At 47.0% G+C, this 20,507-nt stretch overlaps 1 protein-coding gene across 3 annotated transcripts in view; it reads right to left on the minus strand.

Moving 5' to 3' along the window:
• CDH23 (cadherin related 23) overlaps nt 1-20,507 on the minus strand; it is a 544,508-nt gene that overhangs the window by 27,394 nt on the left and 496,607 nt on the right. For 2 of the 3 annotated variants that reach the window (XM_034775586.1, XM_034775587.1), the window contains 10 exons: nt 18,594-18,815; nt 18,371-18,490; nt 13,654-13,834; nt 10,744-10,877; nt 9,197-9,406; nt 6,077-6,184; nt 4,498-4,600; nt 2,941-3,066; nt 2,523-2,726; nt 692-1,150 (listed from right to left, as the gene is read on the minus strand). In XM_034775586.1, the coding sequence (XP_034631477.1) occupies nt 692-1,150; nt 2,523-2,726; nt 2,941-3,066; nt 4,498-4,600; nt 6,077-6,184; nt 9,197-9,406; nt 10,744-10,877; nt 13,654-13,834; nt 18,371-18,490; nt 18,594-18,815 (1,867 nt within the window). Of the gene's footprint in view, nt 1-691; nt 1,151-2,522; nt 2,879-2,940; nt 3,067-4,497; nt 4,601-6,076; nt 6,185-9,196; nt 9,407-10,743; nt 10,878-13,653; nt 13,835-18,370; nt 18,491-18,593; nt 18,816-20,507 lie in introns of those variants that run through there. The other variant, XM_034775588.1, reaches the window with a different exon arrangement.

The following is a 20,507-nucleotide window of genomic DNA, read 5'->3' on the forward strand; positions in this document are numbered from 1 at the left end:
TTCCACACCTGAGTCAGTCCTGTTGTTCCATAGCACAAGGCCCTGCGTCACAAAGAGACCGGAGGCGTGCGATCTGGGACTGCGGTCTCACCGGCAAGTGAGACGTCCCTTACGCCCACCGCTCTACACACCAAAACATGGCAAGCAAGAGATCACTTACCCGAAAGATTCCCCCCACCCACCAGCAAGACACTGCTGAGGGGGTGTCTGTGTTCAGTTTGCGAAGGCTAAACAACAGTCAGCTGCATATGTCAGGGCTGCTCCCTCACAGCGTGAGACAGCCAAGCACCCAGGCAGTGATGAGAGTGATCATGGTTATGACTGAGATGGAAGGGAGACAATGGATGAAGCGGACAGAGGACTGACTGAGATTGACACACAAACAGAGAGCTCAAACCTGCCAGGCTGGGAGCCATAAGGAAAAGAAAAGGCTTAGTTAGTTAGTTAGTTGGCAGTGCAGTGCTGTCAAAGTGCAGCTGAGAGAGAGGACAAGGAGAGTGAGAAAGACTTAAGAGAAAGGAAGAAAAAGGCAGAGAAGGGTGGCAAGAGCAAGAAAGGGCTAAGGAAAGACAAAAAGAGAGAGAAAGCATGAGGGGGGGAGGGGGGAGAGAGAGAGCAGACGGGGATGGGAAGAAGTAGAAGGGGGAAGAGAGAGGCACAGCCATACAAACAGTTTCTCTTGTTCTTGTACCTGTTTTAAAATCCACGGCAAATGCTCCTTGCTGGCCCAGCACTAGAGCATTGGTGTCATCCTTGGCCAGAATCTCAATGATGTAATATTCTAGCCGGGGATTGAGATCTCTGTCTATTGCTGTGACCTCAGCAATGATGGTGCCAGGCACTGCTGACTCAAGCACGCTGACCGTCTGGATCGGGTTGATGAATTCCGGCCGATAATCATTGACGTCATCAACAAGGATGTTGACGGTGGCGGTGCCAGAGAGAGGGGGCATGCCTCGATCCACAGCCATCACTGTCAGTCTGTAGGTGTCCCTTTCTTCCCTATCTATGGTGATGTTGGCCACTCGGATTATTCCGGAGTTGGCATTGATCAGGAACTTATCCTGAGCTCCACCCTCGATCCGGTAGCTCAACTGCTGGTTGAGGCCGCTGTCTGCATCTGTAGCCATTACCTGAAGGACAGAAAAACCTGGGGGGGAGGAAACCCATACTCTGACATTTGAGGCTTTTTCATTCCCCTAGGTCATTTTCAGCAAGTGAACCACCAGGTTGGAACAGTCCAGTGATTCATCTAGTCCACCATCCTCTCGCTGTGAGTGGCCAATGCTGGAGGCTGCAAATGAAGCTCTAGTACCTCTATAACTAGACTAACTGTGTAACGCTTTACCATATAGGGAAATTTCCTCCTCCCTAAGCTATGCCCTAAGCATGAGGAGTGATAGCCCTTGCAAGCACACAGATAAAAACCAAGGGACAGCTGCAAGGAAAGCAAATAAAGGCATAGATAAAATCAAACTGGTGTCTGGCTTATTCATCAGGTGTCAGAGGAAAGTGCAGAGGGGAAATCCCAGTTTGCTGGTGTAATACAAACAAGAGAAAAACTTGGACAACTTTGTAAAGATGATTGGCAAATTCTCCTTACTGGGTCCGACCCATGATATTGAGAGAAAACTGAGCAACATACATGTTTGTAAAAAGAACAGGAATACTTGTGTCACCTTAGAGACTAACAAATTTATTTGAGCATAAGCTTTCGTGGGCTACAGCCCACTTCATCAGATGCACAGAATGGAACATACAGTAAGAAGATATATATACATACAGAGAACATGAAAAGGTGGAAGTTGTATCTTCTTACTATATGTTCCATTCTATGCATCTGATGAAGTAGGCTGTAGCCCATGAAAGCTTATGCTCAAATAAATTTGTTAGACTCTAAGGTGCCACAAGTACTCCTGTTCTTTTTGCGGATACAGACTAACACGGCTGCTACTCTGATACATGTATGTAAACATTTGACATGCAGTACCAGAACTATCTGTACAAATCCACATTAGTCAGATGGCAACAGGAACATCATGTTCTCGGTGTCACTGGAAGTATGGAGAAGTGCCCTACTGTGCATAACCCCATTATGCCAATGGTGACATCAGTGGTCTGGAGTGTGCAGTCAGACTGTGCACAATGCAAACACATCACACCTACATTATGAAATGAGGAAACATGCAACCCTTGAAAAAAATAAAATTGAGCTTCACTCTGGTAGGTCAGCTCCTTGATGGAGTTGAAGTCTTGTAGCCCATGATTATTACTATGGACAGAAGAGACTTTCTCCCCTCACCTGTAAGCTGTTATGCTACTGGCGGGGCACTGCTAACATAGCCCACAAGTCCCCAAACTCCCTTTATGCAAAATCCCTTCACCCTCACAGGCTGAAACTCTGAATCCTCCCAGCCCTGATATCTTCTGTCCTTTTGATGTCCCCACAGCTGGTTTCTCCATCCCAGTCCCCATCTCCATCTCTGTCCCATTTCCTTCCCACACAGTGGTATCAGTCTGACCTGGGGGGCTGTTTTCCTGCAGTTGCACTGTCACCACCGCTGGGTTAAATGATGGCCTGTTGTCATTATCATCCAGTATGGTCACAGTGAGCCTAGCAGTGCTGTTCAGCTTGCCAACATCCTCTGCCACCAGTGTGAGCTCAAGGCGTGGGTTCAGGAAAGCTTCCCTGTCAATCACTCTGCCAGGTTTTACCAAAATGACACCTGGAGGATAGTAAAAGTCAGCCAGGAAAAAAACAACCACCAAGAGGCAACTTCAAGAGAGGGTGCAGACTGGACTCAGGTGTAATCCAACAACTTTCACACGCTGGAAACATCTGTGCCTTGGAACTGACAATGCTACCCAGTAGCTCTATATTTCAGACAGAGCCTGTTTTGACAGGGCACCTTATAACCAGGGTGCACGTGGCTAGCTTACCTGTTCTGTTGTTGACAATGAAGAGGTCCGTTGGCATCCCCAGCAGCTGGTACCTCACCAGTGCATTGATGCCCTGATCATTGTCCAAAGCTAGAACTGGACCATTGAGCACTGTGATGGGAGTTCCTGAATCAAACAAGAAGTGTTAGCAACTGGTGGCGAGCCCTTCATGGACACCTCCTCTCTCTCCCCCCCCCCCACAGTGACTTGTGACTGATAGCAACAAATGAATGAGGCAAACAGAGTGAGGCGACATGAGACAGTGAAATAATGGCTGTTGCAGCCTTGGCAGACTGACTCAAGAAGCCCGTAGGGAGAAGTCTAACACCCTGCTAAAAACAAACAAACAAAGCCATCAGACCCTTTGAACCGACCACGGTGATTTGAAAGGTGCTTCCCAGCATGCTTTGCAGCAGGGTCTTGTTTACTTGATTTGTCCCTGAACTCATCCTAATATACATGTCTGTGTGTGAGCATGTGTGGCAGGGACATGGATTGGGGCTTGTTGGAGTTTGCTAGCTATTTTGGATGCATGTTAGTCTCAAAGAGTATTTTTGCAAATGCACTGATCAGCCAAGTTGTTACCAGTGTACAAGAGCCTTGAAGGAGTTTATGTTCCAAGCCAAACAAAGACACTTGTGATCTCAGAGTGGGAGTTATTTTAAGGGGAAAACGGGGGAATATTACTAGCGACTGGGGGAGATGAACAAAATAGTTATCTGGTATAAACTGCAGAAGCCAGACATTTTACTAGACTACCTCTAAGAGCAAACACAGTTCCAGCAGCGAGGGTTACAGAAGGCTATTCCCTACACTAATGAAACATAAAGCTGCTCGACTTCTCCTACTTTATGGCAGACAGAACTCACTTAGTCTGAAATAACAAGAACAAAATGCTGCCATATTTCAGCAAAACATGACAATAGACAGTTGGGCAGTTTGGTTGTACTAGGGCAATTAGCTTCAGTTCAGAACACACAGCAGGCTTTGCACCACAGTCTGTGACTTCAGGACATGGAGTTCATCGGCTAGATAACAGAACAGCACATTTGCCTAATGCCACCCAGACGTATGATTTCTAAAGGCATTGTCTTGTTGTGGGACAAGCAGCTGACCAAAGTGTTACTTTGGTGGGAAAAATATCCACTTGTATAAATTGACCCTGACAAAGCCCTGGCTGGGATGATTTAGTTGGTGTTGGTCCTGCTCTGTGCAGGGGGTTGGACTAGATGACCTCCTGAGGTCTCTTCTATCCCTAATCTTCTATGATTCTTCTGTGATTCTATGACCCAGCCTTCTCTCCATGTTTATCTTCATCACCCTGTAACAACATCCTAGCCCACATCAATACCCTCTCTGGGTGATCTAAAATGTTTCACTGCTCAGTGACATTGTTGGCGTTCAGTTAACGATGTTATATAGGACAGCTCTTGAAGGAGGGACTTTTTTCCCTAATGGCCATCCCCTTCATCTAGCTGGAGGTAACTGGGATGGGTTGGGAATCAAAGAAAATTCCTGCAAGTTTAGAATCATGTATTAAAGGGAGGACAAACGCACCTGCTGGAGAGTTCTCCATCACCTCTGCCTCATAAGAGCTCTGAGTGAAAAGCGGCCGGTTATCATTTTCATCTGCTATTGAAATCACCAGCAGGTCAAAATCCTAAGGGTGTATGAATAAAACAAAGAAAAGGGGACAGTGACTACGTTACCCAATCCTCAACTCACTTCCTGCATCAGTGTCTGACACATAGCACCTATTCCAATTCAGCACCATGGAGAACCTAAGCCATGTGCAACCATGGAACCGCATCACCAGAACATACCATAGGATCTGTAATGCCTTTACCCAGATGCCTGGGCTTCATTCCCAATATCATATAGCAATATGAGGTCTGGGACAGCAGGGTAGGGGAATTACACATCCTATGGTATCATTCTGTAAATGCAGTTCCATAGCTGAACATGGCCAGCCCAGATTCTGCATTACTATCATACCATGCCATTTGGAATATAGGCTTTGCACCAGGGAATTTATGCTCTCGCCATGAAAGGGTTTAAACCATATACACAGAGTCTGTGGATTTAAAGAAAATATTGTCTCCTATGTCCTATTTTATTTCAGGCAGTTAAAGAGTTAATAAAGGGGAAAGCGTGACCTCCCAGCAACCTCGTACACACTCTGAACTCTGCAGGCAGCAAACAGATGCCATCTGCAATCCTATGATACCACTCCATTTGGTCTGACTCCATTACTGCTGCCATACTGCAGTACTGTGTAACGTAGTCTGCAATGCAAAGCCATAGCCTTGCTACCTTCAGACAGATACTCTTATGTAACAATATATTCCTCCACTTAAACAATAAGAGCAGAATTATACATTGTGCCCCTTTAAGGGAGACTGGGAGATTGTGAGGTCAATCAGGTGGAGGAATGTGCTGCTTCCAGAGATGGCAGCAGGCCACTTGCAGTTTCCACTCCTTCTTTCTAGAAAGGAGAGGGGGCTGGCCCCCCTAGAAGCCTCCACCCTAAAGATACCTTCTACAGGAGAACCTGGACACACAGGCCATACCACGTCTGTTCTGTTATAACACAACAGTGGGTCCAGTAAACCATGTTACTCAGCCACAATTGCAAAACCCCCGGTATGTTACAGCACAGAATCCTGGAACTACAGAGCCACAGACTACAGAGCCACATGCTAGTATATCACCTGCATCATGTTCCAGAATGATGCCCAGGAATTCATAGCACAGAATTGCTGCATTATCTCTTCTAGTAACTTAGCACCTAGTTCTCTCTGGTACTGCCATTGTGCTGTATCTCACTGTATTTCAGAAAGGCCAGGTGAAGCGAGTTGTCGCTGGGACACCATTACTGAAGTAAAGGCTGGGTAAAGGTCTATTAAGAAAATTCTATCCTGCAAGAAAAAATGTTGGCCTGGTTTTCTGACCTAGGTGGGAAATCACAGAGAAATGCGTGGGCTTGGGCCATTTGCCTCTGGAATTCAGAAGTTAATTTGGGAGAGGAGTTTGTCATATAAGTGTTTTCAGTGAATAGTCCACCCATCCCCTGATAACATAAGAAGCCTTCACCCCTGCTGCTTCAATGGAGAACCCCAGCATTGTCCATAATTACCCGCCTGGCATTGCGCGTGTTCTCAGGATTGTCCTTCACTGTGACAGTCAGTCTGTACTCAGCCACCTGCTCCCTATCCAAGGGACGGCTTACATAGACGATGCCAGTCTGGTGAGAGAAAAGGAAGGAGAAAGATCAAATAGAGATGGGTCTCCCCATGCCAAACTGATGAGAAGAACCAGCTATGGATGAGGAGCGGACAACGCGGAGCTCTACAGGTTCAGTACATGGGCCACATTGAGTCTCTAAGTGACTTGCCACATGGTCAGGCCACAGCAGTCAGTGGGACTCTCCAGAGGAATTCTGGCTGGCTCAGTTGAAATTCCACAAGAGGAGTGCACACCAGAGCTGGAGCTAGGTCACCTTTTGAAAAGGCACAATGCACGGTCCCCTCCATACCAGTCCAGCTGTGCTGACCAGTGTGCACAGAGGTTTGGTATACCATGGCTTCACCACGGCCCCTCTCAAGAGCAGCAATCTACTGCCAGCAGTGGTGCTAGACAATCACACTGTCCTGCACCCTCTAGTGTGACTGGAGCAGCAGCAAGAGATAGGGAAAACTGCTCTTTGCTCTGTCTATCCCCGCTTGTGCACCCAGACAAGACTAGTTGGAATCTGGCCCATTGTAAATAATGCACATGCAAAAGTGGAACTGTATGTGTGTGAATGGTAACAAGGCCAACATTTTCATGAAACACTCGACTTTTGGGTCCCAACAGAGCCTTATTCTCAGAGATACTGAACACTACCACTTGAACTGACTGAAGCTAGAATTGTGGATGCTTGTTGCCTTGGGAAAACCATGCATTAAGACCAACAACTGGGGCATCCTGAATGATGGGCTGCTTGGAAAATTTGGCCCTAAATAGGGTTGCCAACATTGTATTTAAAAAATAATGGACTTTCTTCTTAGCACCCCTGATCCACTCCTCCTCTCGATATTATTAATCATTATTATTAATAATAAGCAGTACTCACCTGCATTCGCCAGGGGTATTTCTTGCTGCTTTTTGCAGCACTCAGCAACTCCCAATCTTTTTGTACAGAGATGAAGAAATAAGGGACTGTTGGCAACCCTAGCCCTAAATGACCATGCCAGGTTTGAATTTTCATGCAGTAAGTTTCTCTGTGGTCAGGCTGTGCCCCGACTGTGTGTGTTGTTACTGTTACCATGGTTGGTACATGCTTTCTCTCCCGCCTTTGGGCATTTCCATACTGAGGTTCTTTTGGGAAATTTTTCTGCAGGGAGGACAGGGTGTGGTCTAGAGTAGTGGTCCTCAACCAGGAGGACTTTTACCCCTGAGGGTACGCAGAGGTCTTCCAGGGGGTACATCCACTCATCCAGGTATTTGCCTAGTTTTACAACAGGCACATAAAAAGCACTAGCGAAGTCAGTACAAACGAAGGCCACGTCTACACTTACAAGCTTAGAGCGGCACAGCTATACTGACACCGGAGAGAGCTTTCCTGTCAAGATAATAAAACCAGCTCAACGAACGGTCATTGCTATGTCAGCTGGAGAGTGTCTCCCGCCGCTGCGCACATGAGTGCTTATACCACTCAGGGGTGTGTTTTTTCACACCCCTGAGTGACAAAAGTTTTGCCGACATAAGTGCTAGTGTAGACATGGCCTTACATTTTATTCAGACAATGACCTGTTTATACTGTTCTATATACTATATCAGTAGTTCTCAAACCGTGATTTCATTTTAATGGGGTCACCAGAGCCAGTTTTGGACTCGCTAGGGCCCAGGACAGAAATCCAAAGCCCAAGCCTCACTGCATAGGACTGAAGCCAAAGTCTGAGTTTTTAAGTGAGGTGAAAATTGGGGTACGCAAGGCAAATCAGACTCCTGAAAGGGGTACAGTAATCTGGAAAGGTTGAGAATCACTGGTCTAGAGAAACAGTCAGTTCCCCATTTTGGAAGGCATTATTATGTGGTATGCCCCTTAAATATTCTTGTTATAAATAATTAAGAGATGGAGGTTTGTGTCAAAGAGTTGTCTCTCTCTCCAGCCACAGCATGTGATGACTGGCATGCAGTGCACACTATGCCTGTAATCTGTAGCTTGTTAATGTTTAAAACATGCCAATTCTTGTGCAGTGCAAAGCAGGAAGCACCAGTTTGTTGTGCTCCAGTGCAAATTGGTGCAGATAATGTGCACAGTGCCCTGCACTGAGTGGAAGTCAGTCTCAAGCCTTTGCTCACCAACTCCCTTACTTTCAAGAGGTCAAGGTAAAAAAGAAGCAGGTGTGAGTGTAACCCACACACCTTCTGGGTGTGGTGTTCTTTCACCCACAGAAGCTTATGCTCCAATACTTCTGTTAGTCTATAAGGTGCCACAGGACTCTTTGTCGCTTTTTACAAATCCAGACTAACATGGCTACCCCTCTGATACTTGTCCCATCTAGTGGCACCAAGATGACTTAAAGAGCAATTAATGTGTCTGCTCTACAGCCTTAGCTAACAGCCAGTTGGCTTTAGCTCATATGGTAGAGGCTCATGCACTAAGCTCCAGAGGCCCCAGGTTTGATCCTGACAACCGGGGTCTGTCAGTGTTACATGAGCATTTCTGAAGAGAAACTAGAGCAAGTGCCATATTCGACATGCAAATAAGTTGTTTAGCTATTCTCTCCCCTCCTAGGCCTCTCAGCTGCTACTGGGAAGGAGTACCTTCCTTGATGTATGAGTAGTGTCACTCTCAGTAATGTAGGATCTGGGTCTCTTGCATACCCTGCTTGCTAATCACTTTTGGCCTTGCACTCATACATGCAACACTCAAACCCCGTGCTGTGCAGAATCAAGCTCTGAATGAACTGCTGGTGTGTCATGTAGGCAACATGTAGGTCTGCATGGTTTGGGTTGGTATGTGGTTCTCTAGCCAATGCATGGCAGTATCTGCATGCAGAACACATCTGCATCTCTATTCTGTATGCAGTTATGTTTGCACCACTGCGTGTAGGGCATATGACACAGCATGTGGGAACACCTGTCACTGTATGTAGCGAATAAAGCCCTCTGCATAATGCATTTTTGTACCCATACACGTAGTGTGGGAAGGCCTATACACAGTCATGTGAGTTGCTACGTGTAGAAGGAATGAAACCAGGAGACTTACAGTGCCATTGATGTAAAAGACGTTTTCTGCATTGCCGGCTGTTATGTTAAAGGTCAGGAGACCATTCCGCCCACTGTCGGCATCGTGGGCAAGAATGCGGGTCACAAAGCTGGAGATGGGGGTGTTCTCGCTGAGTGTGAGATTCATCGGCAGGTTGAGGAGCTCAGGATCATTATCGTTAATGTCCAGAACGCACACTCCCACCATGACCTGAAATATGGAGAAGAGGATTCTGGGTAGCAAGGCAAACACCAACTGCATTTCAATGTCTCCTCACTCTTTGAATTCCTGAATGGACTCTCACTCTTCTTCCATATTACATTCAAGCTTTGTGCTTCCTTCCATGTAGCCTCATATGCCAGGAATTTGCTACGTGACCTGCCATGATCTCCTCCCTCACCTGCTTCAAGTCACTCCTTAACACAGAAGGACAGTGAGAGAAAATGGAATACACAAATAAATAAAACAGAAATCAACCTCTAAATAAAAATCATGGAATTTACAAGGAACATGCTAACCCCACCACTCAGTCATTGCGGTAGCATATCCCCTTAGCCCTTTTGCTAGTTAGATTGCAAGCTCTTCGGATCAGCAACTCTGCCTGCATACAGACGCTCCCTGACTTATGCAAAACGTTCTGTTCCGGAACGCCTTGCCTAAGTTGGGAACATGTACCCGACAATTACGCAAAAATACCAAACCAAACCGAAAGAAAAACTTACAGAACTTTTTCTGTAAGTGCGGATTTGCGTAAGACGGGTTTGCATAACCCGGGGAGCATCTGTATTTATCTATTTTTGCCTAGTACACGGAGGGTATTCAATAAATAATGATAAATCTGCTTCTCATCCATTTCAAAGCATCCATAACTCTGCCCCACCAACATCTCTTATCTCCTTCAAAAATATCCCATCCCAGACTCTGTCTAAGCTTCTCTCCTGAGAGCTTCCTTCATCTCCTTCACATACTCCTGGACTGTGCCTGAGGAGCCTGGGATTTGGCCTAATGATAAATAACAGAAACAGCAGAGCACCAAAGGATAAACCTAAATAGGAATAGAGTAATCAAGTGGTGAGCCCAGCTCTATAAATGTGGCCTCCTGAGCCCCGCTTGGGACAGGACATGTCTCCTATGATGTGGGAGGAGGGGTCTCCTGCAATGCAATGACCAGACTGATGCCATAATTATGAAGCTACTGGCATGCCCCGAATCACAAGCCTCAACAACCTCTAGTTCACTAACTAGTGGGCTTCCTGTGCCCAATTTCAGTATACGCCAGCACTTTTTTAGGTGACACAGGTTCGAGTAGGAAGAACTTCTTCCAGCTTCAATTTGAGGCCTAGTGGAGGAAAAGAAAAGGCTGGTGGTTGTCACCTGACAGGAAAAGAATGGAAAAGGCGAGCGGAGGAAGGAGGGAGGATCAGGGATTCCTTTTTGTTCTCCGTCCCCTCACTTTTCCCATTTGGTGTACAAAGCATGCTGGGAGTGAGACATGTCAGGAAGGCCCCACTATGATCCCAGCCTCATGACCTGCCAACAGGACTCACCGTGGAGCTGAGAGGAGGTATCCCCCTATCCTTGGCAGCAATGGTGAGATTATAGAATGCAATGTTCTCTCGATCTAGCTCGGCGTCCTTCCGAACTCGCAGCTCCCCCTCCACCGGAGAGATTACAAATTCTCCTATAAGAGAGAGAGGGGGAGAAAAAGGGGGTCAGGATATTTTCCAAAGGAGGTTTGCTAGCACCAAGCAGTGAGAAATGAGGCACTCACATCAGGATAAAAAGGCAAGACCTTGCATTGGCTTCTCAAGTGGGAGTTGGTAGGGCTCTGGGGCATGTAGCTCCCTTGATTGTCACCAGTGAATTTAGGCTCTGGCCATGAAAGGGTTTCAACCACACACGTAAAGTCAAGTTGGGTCTGTGGAATTAAAGAAAATATTGCCTCCCTTGTCTTATTTTATTTTAGCCAACTAAAGTGTTAATAAAGGGGAGAGGGTCACTTCCCAGCAACCTCGTATCCACACTGAGCTCTGCAGGCAGCCAGCAGACACCATACTCTTTCCCCAAATGGTCACCTTGGGCAGTGGTTACTGCTGTGACTCTCCCCAAACAGTGAACCTGATCGTGGGAGTGGCTGGACACTCTGATGTGCTAGGTACCCCCATCCAGGACTTGTGAATATACTGGGGTGAGCAAGAGGTGTAAATACCAGTCTGCTGAATCTTTCATGAATCAAAGCCATTTCTGTGACAATGGCTAAGTTATTGTGTTCTTATGTATAGGACATTTCCAAAGAGATTTGGAGTGGCACAATCATCACCTCTCAGGGCAAACATACTGTACCCAGGTTATTTAGGAGACTCTGAAATGTGGGCCAGCTGGCACTTGGGCTGTCCTTCCTTCCAGAAACCTGACTTAAGTAACCATGAAAATGGTGGTTTAAATCTAATCCCGGATGTTTGTTAGTACATATCACTGCACACACAGTCTGCCTTGATTAGGAGTCTGTTCTGAGCAACGGCCCAGGACTGGGATTCCAGGGGTCCTGTAGTTCTGGTTTGAGGTGTATTGGCAGAACTGTGTATATCTGTGGTAAGCCTGCACAAAGGCAGCATGCAACAGGCCTGGCCAGAGCCAGGGCTAACAGACTAATTTTCCATAAGATTTTTGAAATTCAGTCCCTATAATGACAAATCAGAAACTCTCCTGTTCTTCTTTAACACCCTAGGGGCTGAATGACAAATGAGCCCAAAGTGAAGCGTTTCTTTCCTCCTTAGATGTGGGGGTATATGATGCTGGTGCTAGAGACCAGGGCCGCCCAGACAGGCGGGGGGGAGGGGCAAGTGGGGCAATTTGCCCCGGGCCCCGCAGGGGGCCCCACGAGAATTTTTCAGGGCCCCTGGAGCGGGGTTCTTCACTCGCTCCGGGGCCCCCAGAAAACTCTCGTGGGGCCTGGGCCCCCGGAGCTTCTTCCGCTCTGGGTCTTCAGCAGCAATTCGGCGGCGGGGGGTCCTTCCACTCTGGGACCCGCTGCTGAAGTGCTCTAAAGACCCGCTGCGAGGGGTCCTTCTGCTCCGGGACCCGCCGCCGAAGTGCCGGGTCTTCGGTGGCAATTCAGTGGCGGGGGCCCCCCGCCACCGAAGACCCCAGGCCCCCTGAACCCTCTGGGCAGCCCTGCTAGAGACTGAGCATTGGGGATCTCAGATTGTTGCTCTGCGAGGCACAGCCAGCACTCCTGCATGAGCCCCAGCAGCACAGCGACTCTCAGACGACTAGAACTGCGTGTTGTACTGATGTGGTGAATAGATCCTGCTGTGTGTGGGTAGTTCAAAGTGTGGTCTTTTTTTTTCTTTTAAAACAGCTTCCATGCTCCTCTGGGATTTCCCCAAAGCCCCTCCCGAGCTGGTGCCCTTCTTTTTGTTCCCTGGATTAAACCCAAGCCCGAGTCCCCGATTAATAGGCAATAACAGGTTGAAATGGTTCCTCACAGAGCAGATGCTTCTTGTAACAGGATTTCCTGATGTAGAAACTCCAATTTCTCAGAGAAACAAGTTGAGAACATAGTTTTTGAAATGCTTCCTGAGCTTTCCTAAACCACTGCAGCCTTTTCCACTCTCTCCCCAGGTCTCTGAAAGGTTTGTGTTTGAAAAAAAAAAAAAGTATATTTTGAATAAAATTGCTAGTGTGGGGCTCTCTCTTTCCAGGGCAATGGGGTCATCTGAACAGGGAGGGGAAAGAAATCATGGATGCTTTTGCCTATTCCGCTTGGTCTGGTCTGGATCTCTAGGAAAAGACATTCTTCTTTACACCCTCCCTCTGCCTGCACCTGTCCACACAAAGCTGTGATCTGGACTTTCAGCCTGACCCCCTTTATTCAATGATCAGATTGTACAGCTGGACTTTCTATTGGTCTTATACATGGAGTTGGACCTGTATCCAAGCATATAGGTGCACGTTCAGTGGACAAGAGAGAGTGTATGTGCAGAGAGGTGTTTGTTAGCAAATAGCTGTGTATACACAGGGAGCTGTGTGAGTGGACACAGGGATATACGCACATGGGCATGTGCACCAAGAAGTGTGTATATTCATTTACTTACAGGCATTTCTACAGCACTTAAGACTGCAGTAGCTGAGCACTTCACACACAATAATAATGTCTCCCTCACAACACCCCTGAGAAGTAGAGAAATGTTATTCATTTATATACTGAGGCAAGGACACTTGAAGTGACCTGCTAAGGAAGTCTGTAGCAGAGCCAGGAATAGAATCCAGACAGTTTCTGAGTACCAGTCCTGCCCCTTACCCACAAGACCATCCTTCCTCCTCAACCTATACTTACCTGTTTGTGCATATGTGGGCAAGAGATAGTGCACAGGCATGTGTGTTTGATGGGTGTGGGAGCAATCCAAAGGAATCCTAGATATTAGCTTCTGCTTCTCCTCTCCATCCCAACTCACCAAGAGGGTCCCCTTCTATGATGCTGTACTCCACTTGTCCACTAGGCCCGGAGTCCCCATCATGGGCCAGGAAAGTCCACACCCTTGGGCCAGGCTGACCTTCTGTGATATCAAAGGGTCCCTCATAGGCTCTTGGAAAAGTAGGCTGGTTGTCATTGATATCATTCAGGTTCACCAACACCTGCAGTTAAGACAAGAATGTATACAGTAACGGAGAAACCATGGAGAACAATGGAAGCTGAGTCCACCTTTTTTCCTCAGTCCCACCCTGTGGCATCTAATATCCTGATTAGAGGGTGTGAAGCAGGCACCATGACAGAGGAGTCAGGGAACATTCTTTCTCAGATTGTTTTCTTAGATTAAAATGGTGGCACCTCCTTTGTCATCTCACTTTATTAAAGGTCTCTGTATGTTTGTTTAAAACATTCCAGGGTGTCTAGGTCGTATTCAGTCTGAAGCATAAGCAAAATGCTTCCGGATTTGCTGTTTTCAGAACATACTGACCAAGGAGACAGCAAATTATCTTCCTCTTTCTGGTTTACTGAATTCTCCAAAATTCAGTAGAGTCACTAAGTTTCAAATTAACATGCTGGTTTGACCCTGAACATGCTGGTCATATTATGGCTGTGTTCTTAGCCAAATTAAATATAGTAGGAGGAAAACAAAGTTTGTATGGGCAGGCAAAGAATCTGCGGAGCCCACAGATTTGTGATGTCCCTGAAGCTTTTGCTGTTTAGCAAAGTCCAAGTAAATCACTGCCCTGCTGTCTGATTGGCTCTGCAGAACAGCACCAGCTCCTTCTGACCACTGACATGTTATTCTGGTACTTTAAAAACAGACACCACCACTCCATTCTAATGTTGGAGCAAATTAAAGCAAAAATCAGATGATTTACATGTTTTCTGCAGCACATACAGATACAAAGCTGGACAAACTGACTACCTGAGTTATGTTGAAAAATGGATGGGCAATGTGGAATCCTAGGCCTTACAGACAGACAGTAACAATCTCAAAAACTCCTCTGACCACAGCAATCATCAGCTTGATGTGGAAGACCAGGTCCCCATATGAGTTTGCATGTTGCTGTCTTTTTAGTAGTCCGTTGCTTTAGTTCTCCTTTATGTATCATACACTCAAGAGTTGTTTCTAGCATTGTGCAAACCTTAAAACCTCTGGAATTTGGGTGCTTATCCAAAACAAACTGAAAGACATGGCTACTTTGCTGAAGCGTATCTCACTATGTGAATCTCTTGGTGCTATGTGTTTCTTTTTCCTGACTAGATGAGTTATTTTTATTATTCTTATTTACTAATATTACAGCAGTGTCTATGGGCCTCAGCCAAGATCAGCCCCCATTGTGCTAAGTGGTATAGCAAGAGGGAGTTTCTGCCATGAAGAGTTTACAGACAAGACTTGCAAAGAATATTTATTATTATCCCTGTTTGATTTTTTTTTTTAAACACAGATGGCCAATGCACAGAGAGATTAAGTGGCTTATCTATGATCACACAGGGAGCCTGTAGGCAGGGCTGGTAGTTGAGCCCACATTTCCCTAGTCTCAGCCCAGTGCCTTCACCACAAGCCTGCCCTTCTTCTTACAATCAGGTTTCTCATGTGAAAGTTCAAGGTAACATAGGGTTACCATACGTCCGTTTTTTCCCGGACATGTCCAGCTTTTTGGTAATCAAACCCCCGTCCGGGGGGAATTGCCAAAAAGCCGAGCATGTCCGGGAAAATACCGGCCGGGCACTTCCCCTCCCGGGCTCCAGCTGCTCTGCTCCTCCCCTGACTCTTCGGCTCTGTTTAAGAGCCGAGCTGCCCGAGCGCTATCGGCTTTGGGCAGCCCCCTTGCCTCCAGACCCCAGCCTCCGGCCGGGCACTTCCCCTCCTGGGCTCCAGCTGCTCTGCTCCGGCGGTGCAGGGTCCAGAGGCATGGGGGCTGCCCGAAGCCAGTAGCGCTCGGGCAGCTCGGCTCTTAAACAGAGCCGAAGAGTCAGGGGAGGAGCACAGCAGCCGGAGCCCGGGAGGGGAAGTGCCCGGCCGGGGGCGCAAGGTCCGGGGGCATGGGGGTTGCCTGAAGCCCGAGCGCTACCGGCTTCATGTTTTGCCGGGCAGCCTCCAGACCCTACGCCCCTGGCTGGGCGCTTCCCCTCCCGGGCTCCAGCTGTGCTGGGGAAGCGCCGGCCAGGGGCGCAGGGTCTGGGGGCTGCCCGGCAAACCGTGAAGCCGGTAGCGCTCGGGCAGCCCTTTTCGCGTGGCTGGGAAGGAGAAGGGGGAGTTAGGGCGGGGACTTTAGGGAAGGGGCGGAGAAGGGGCGGAGTTGGGGCGGAGCCAGGGGTTGGGAAAGGGGCGGGGCCAGGGCCCCGTGGAGTGTCCTCTTTTTTATTTTTTAAATATGGTAACCCTAAAGTAACAAAATTTGAGATTCACTTTCTACAAAGAATACACTTAAAATTCACTGTTTGCACAAACCTTCTTGCCAGTAAATTATTCACCAGAATATTCACAGAAAATGAACACTACGGGCGAGGGAACACAGCTGAAGACAAGAGATTTGCAAACTGGAGGTGAATATTTATACGAAGTTGTTCACAGTAGATACTCAGCCCTTGTTAGGTACAAAGCCTAACAATGTTCTAGCATATTAAAACAGTATTAGGGAAATGAAAGTCTGGGACTGGATGGCTGGGTTTTCCCATTGTTATTATTTATTATTGTGATTTATTACTTCTATTGTGGTAGCACTTAGGAGCCATAGTCATGGATCAGGACTGTTCTAGGCACTGTACAAAGACAAAGCAAAAAGATGGCCTCTGCCCCAAACAGCTTATAATTTAACTACATATTGAAATATAAACAAACAGCTATTCCAATTGCATATGGTGAAAACAGCGATGAGGCCAGTTTAAGAATTTGGTTGAAGGTCGGGGGAGATGTGATATCATTCTGGACACAGAGAGATGTTGCCATTTGACTTCTTTGTTTTAAGTTGCAAAAGAAAGTTGGACGGACTATTCCAGTGGTTCTCAAACTATGGGGCAGGTCTCCCAAGGGAGGAGTGGGAATGTGTAAAGGGAGGCATGAGCTCTGCGCTTTAAAAAAAAAATTTTTTTTAGAACTCTGGCTGTCAGCCCCAGGTGACTGGGGCTCGTGCAGAAGGGCTGTGCATATCTGGGAGGTGGGATCAAGGGGACAGCTGGGACCAGCGCACCAAGCAGGTGCTTGGGGTGCCAACGGAAAGGGGAGGCACGTCCGGCTCTTCGGCGGCAATTCGGTGGCGGGTCCCTCAGTCCCTCCCGGAGGGAAGGACCAGCTGCCGAATTGCCGCCAAAGAATAAAGCGGCGGTGGTAAAGCTGCCACCGAAGTGCCGCTGATCATGGCTTTTTTTTTTTTTCCCCTTGCCATTTGGGGCAGCGAAAACATTGGAGCCGGCCGTGGCCCCACCACCCAAGCTTGGGCTTTCCTCTCCCCTCCCAACAATCCTTCACCTGGAGGTGGCGGGGCTCCAGCTGTTAGCCCTCGGGTGGCAGCAGCAGTGTAGAAGTAAGGGTGGCAATGGGGCACTAAGTCGGCTGTGAAAAGCGATATTGACGAATATCAATTTTCACATTGCCACCCTTACTTCTGTGCTGCTGCTGGTGCAGCGCTGCCTTCAGAGCTGGGTGGCAGCATATATACTTGTGGGGGCGGAGTGTAAATGACTACAGACACAAAGAAGGGGGGCACAAACAAATAAGTTTGAGAACTACTGATCTATTCAATTCCAGTAAAGAAACAGTCTCACCATAAGTTGCCCCTTTATATGCTCACCTTGACAACCAAGTCCAATTCTGGTCAATAAGGATATAGCACAAATGGAAATGATCCAGAGAAAGGCAACAAGCAATTGGAGGCCTGGACAGACTTTCACATGGTGAGATTAGAAGGAATGGGAATGGTAGGTTTAGAAAGGAGATGAATAAAAGGGTGACTTGATAGAGGTAAGTAAAGTAACAGATGATGTAGAAAAGCTCAGCCAGGCTCTGCTATTTCTCCTCCCCCAATACAAGAAAAAGGGGACACCCAAAGAAAAGAAATTTAAAAAGGATCAAAGGAAATAGTTTTTTTCCTAAACACAATAACACACAAATGATCAGGTTAATTAGACATGTAAAAACACACTTCCTTTCATCAAGGAAACACAGCAGCTGTTTAACAGGACACAACAATCCTGCACAACAGCTTAGATCAGGAAGTGATGGAGAATGAAGCTGTTAGTTGAAAAGTCAGGGGGAATTTTGACGGATATAACCAGGGGCTACAAAGTAATACGGGTGGGGGATAATATTAGAAAATGTGGGGTGCTCTGATGACGGGTCAGAAATGGCTCATGACTCAGCACATTTATTCAGTGTGAATCTGCTGCTCCCTTTGGGGGTGGGGAGATCATCACAATGAACTCGCCCCCTTCCTGTTCACTTCTATATTTTGCAACAACATTGTGGATAATAGCGTGCAGCTGCCACACATTGTTGAGCAAGGACTACTAGACAAAATGATCTAATCACCCCAGATGTGTAGAACTATTTGCGTTCCATAGAAGGGGGATATGAAACTTCTCAAAGGGGCACTACTGCACAGAATGTTGCAAGCCCCACCCCTCCAGCTTCCCACAACACCCCTCTCTCTAATGGTCTAGAGTAATTGTGGAACAGTGCTCCCATAGCAGCTACATACCGTTGTAGTGGTTGTGAGACGGCGTGATGGGATTGGACACTGGTCTGTGGCAGTGACAACCAGGGTGTAGCGTCCATGGCTGATCTCATAGTCCAGCTCCTTCACAGTGCAGATCTGCCCCTGAAAAGACGCACAAGAGTGGTGGGTTGTCTAGTGTGAGGAAAACTAACCAAACAAACAGGAGAAATAGGGTAACAGCATGAAGAGATGAAGTTCTACTAACTGTGGTGCTGTTTATGTGAAAGGTGCCCACGATATTTCCCTCTGCGATGGCGTATGCAACTGTGCCATTGGGCCCTTCATCACAATCCAGTGCCTTGATGGTAATGAGGGTGGCGTTGAGGGTGGCCGGGCCCTCATCCAGTGTGACTTCATACTGCTGTTGCTGGAATACTGGAGCATTATCATTCTCATCCAGGATAGTGACACACACTGTGGTAGTGGCCTGTGGGCAAAGAACTAACACAGTTAGCGTCATGTGCTAAAAGAAATGTACAAGTCCTGGCTGCAGATCAATGATCTGGCTAGAGTGGGGTTGGTGGTGCAATGATCGCAGGATGGAGAATTCTTCTAGAGATAATAATAGTACATGTGAATTATTGCCAACAAAAAACGATGCTTTTCATACCTGTCGCACTTTTCATCTGAGGATCTCAAACCACCTTACAAACAATAGATAAGCATTTAACAAATCAGTAAACTGAGGCCCACAGAGGCTAAGTGACATGCCTGTTGTCGCACAGACCTTGCCTAGTTTTGTTTCTTCAACTGTTTTACTATTGTTGGTAGCAACACTGGGAGTTGTACTGGAGACTCGTTGCTGTCTAACCCTGCTCAGAACAGGCCTACAGGACACTGTTCTGTACCAGAGCTTCTATTGTTGTTACCAGCGATGGCAGCAACAATAGATAGAAAAAAGAAGTCTAATGTTGGCACTGCCAGAGTGAATCAGGGGAAGAGCTGGAAATAGGATGATGGATTTCCAGTCACATGATCTAACCGCTAAGCCACACTCGTCCACTGTTTAAGCAGAGTGTTCTTAGGACTCTTCCAACTTTTAATAACAGTGCCCAAGTGTCTGGAAATTTTTATTGCACAGTCTTTGTGGTCAGCGAATCACTGTAAGTTCTTCCAGTCACATCTCAATGGTAGATGATAACTGAAGTGCACAAGGACTGTCAGGAGAACTGTAAATCCATCAAAGTCTTCTTAATTATGCCCTTTCCTCTTTTAACAGAAGAAACATTTGACAAATGGCAAATGCACCGTAAGTCACACAAAGATGAGTTTCTTTTATTTTAGTGGCTGGTGAGGGACAAGAACATTTCTCAGGTGGGACACTTGGCAGGGTGGCTGACTTTCCCCCTATGTCTCAATGGAATGCTCCTGTCCTCACCAGCCCGGTCTCTGAGCAAGAGAAACATTTTTACTCTGTCTTGTCACCTGCCACAGGAAATTTCACTCTGTAAGAAAGGCATGAAAGCGGAATGTGCCAATCTCACCCTGGCACAGGTCGATGATAGGGTGGGCGCAGTGACATTAGCAGCTGTGCATGTGACACAGGAAAGAGTTAGGGTAAATTAAAACAGGACAGTTGTGGGTCCCTCTGACCAGATTCTAGTTGCAAAAAACACTTGACTTTATGCTAAATCTCTCCCTAATCAGAAGCCTCTTGTCCCTCAGGGAATAGTTTTCACAACAGCTCTGCAAAAATGTTGCACCAAAACCTCAAACCACACAATAGTCAGGTGGTTTCCTCTTTCCATTACAGACTCAAAATACGGGGCAAGTGAGTTGGAGAGTTTCTCTACAGAGTCGTACACTTCATTGGTTATGCACACTGAGCTGGCAGGCAGCGGGAGGGGCAGGAACACAGTCTCTACCCAATAACCTGTTGCAGTTTTACAGGACACTGCCACTAAACGTACATTTTATTGTTAAGATATCTCAACCACTCCTCCTCTTCTCTTTGTTCTTTCATCAGGTTCATAAACAACTTCCCCTTGACAGTGCCTGTCCGATGCTGCAGTCAAAGAAGCTCTGTGACTAAGGGCTTGTGTACACTTACCGGAGGATTGATGCTTTGGCGATCGATGTATTGGTGGTCCATTTAGCAGGTCTAGTGAAGACCCGCTAA

This window comes from Trachemys scripta, chromosome 7, assembly GCF_013100865.1.
Source record: "Trachemys scripta elegans isolate TJP31775 chromosome 7, CAS_Tse_1.0, whole genome shotgun sequence".
Classification (NCBI taxonomy): Eukaryota; Metazoa; Chordata; order Testudines; family Emydidae; genus Trachemys; species Trachemys scripta.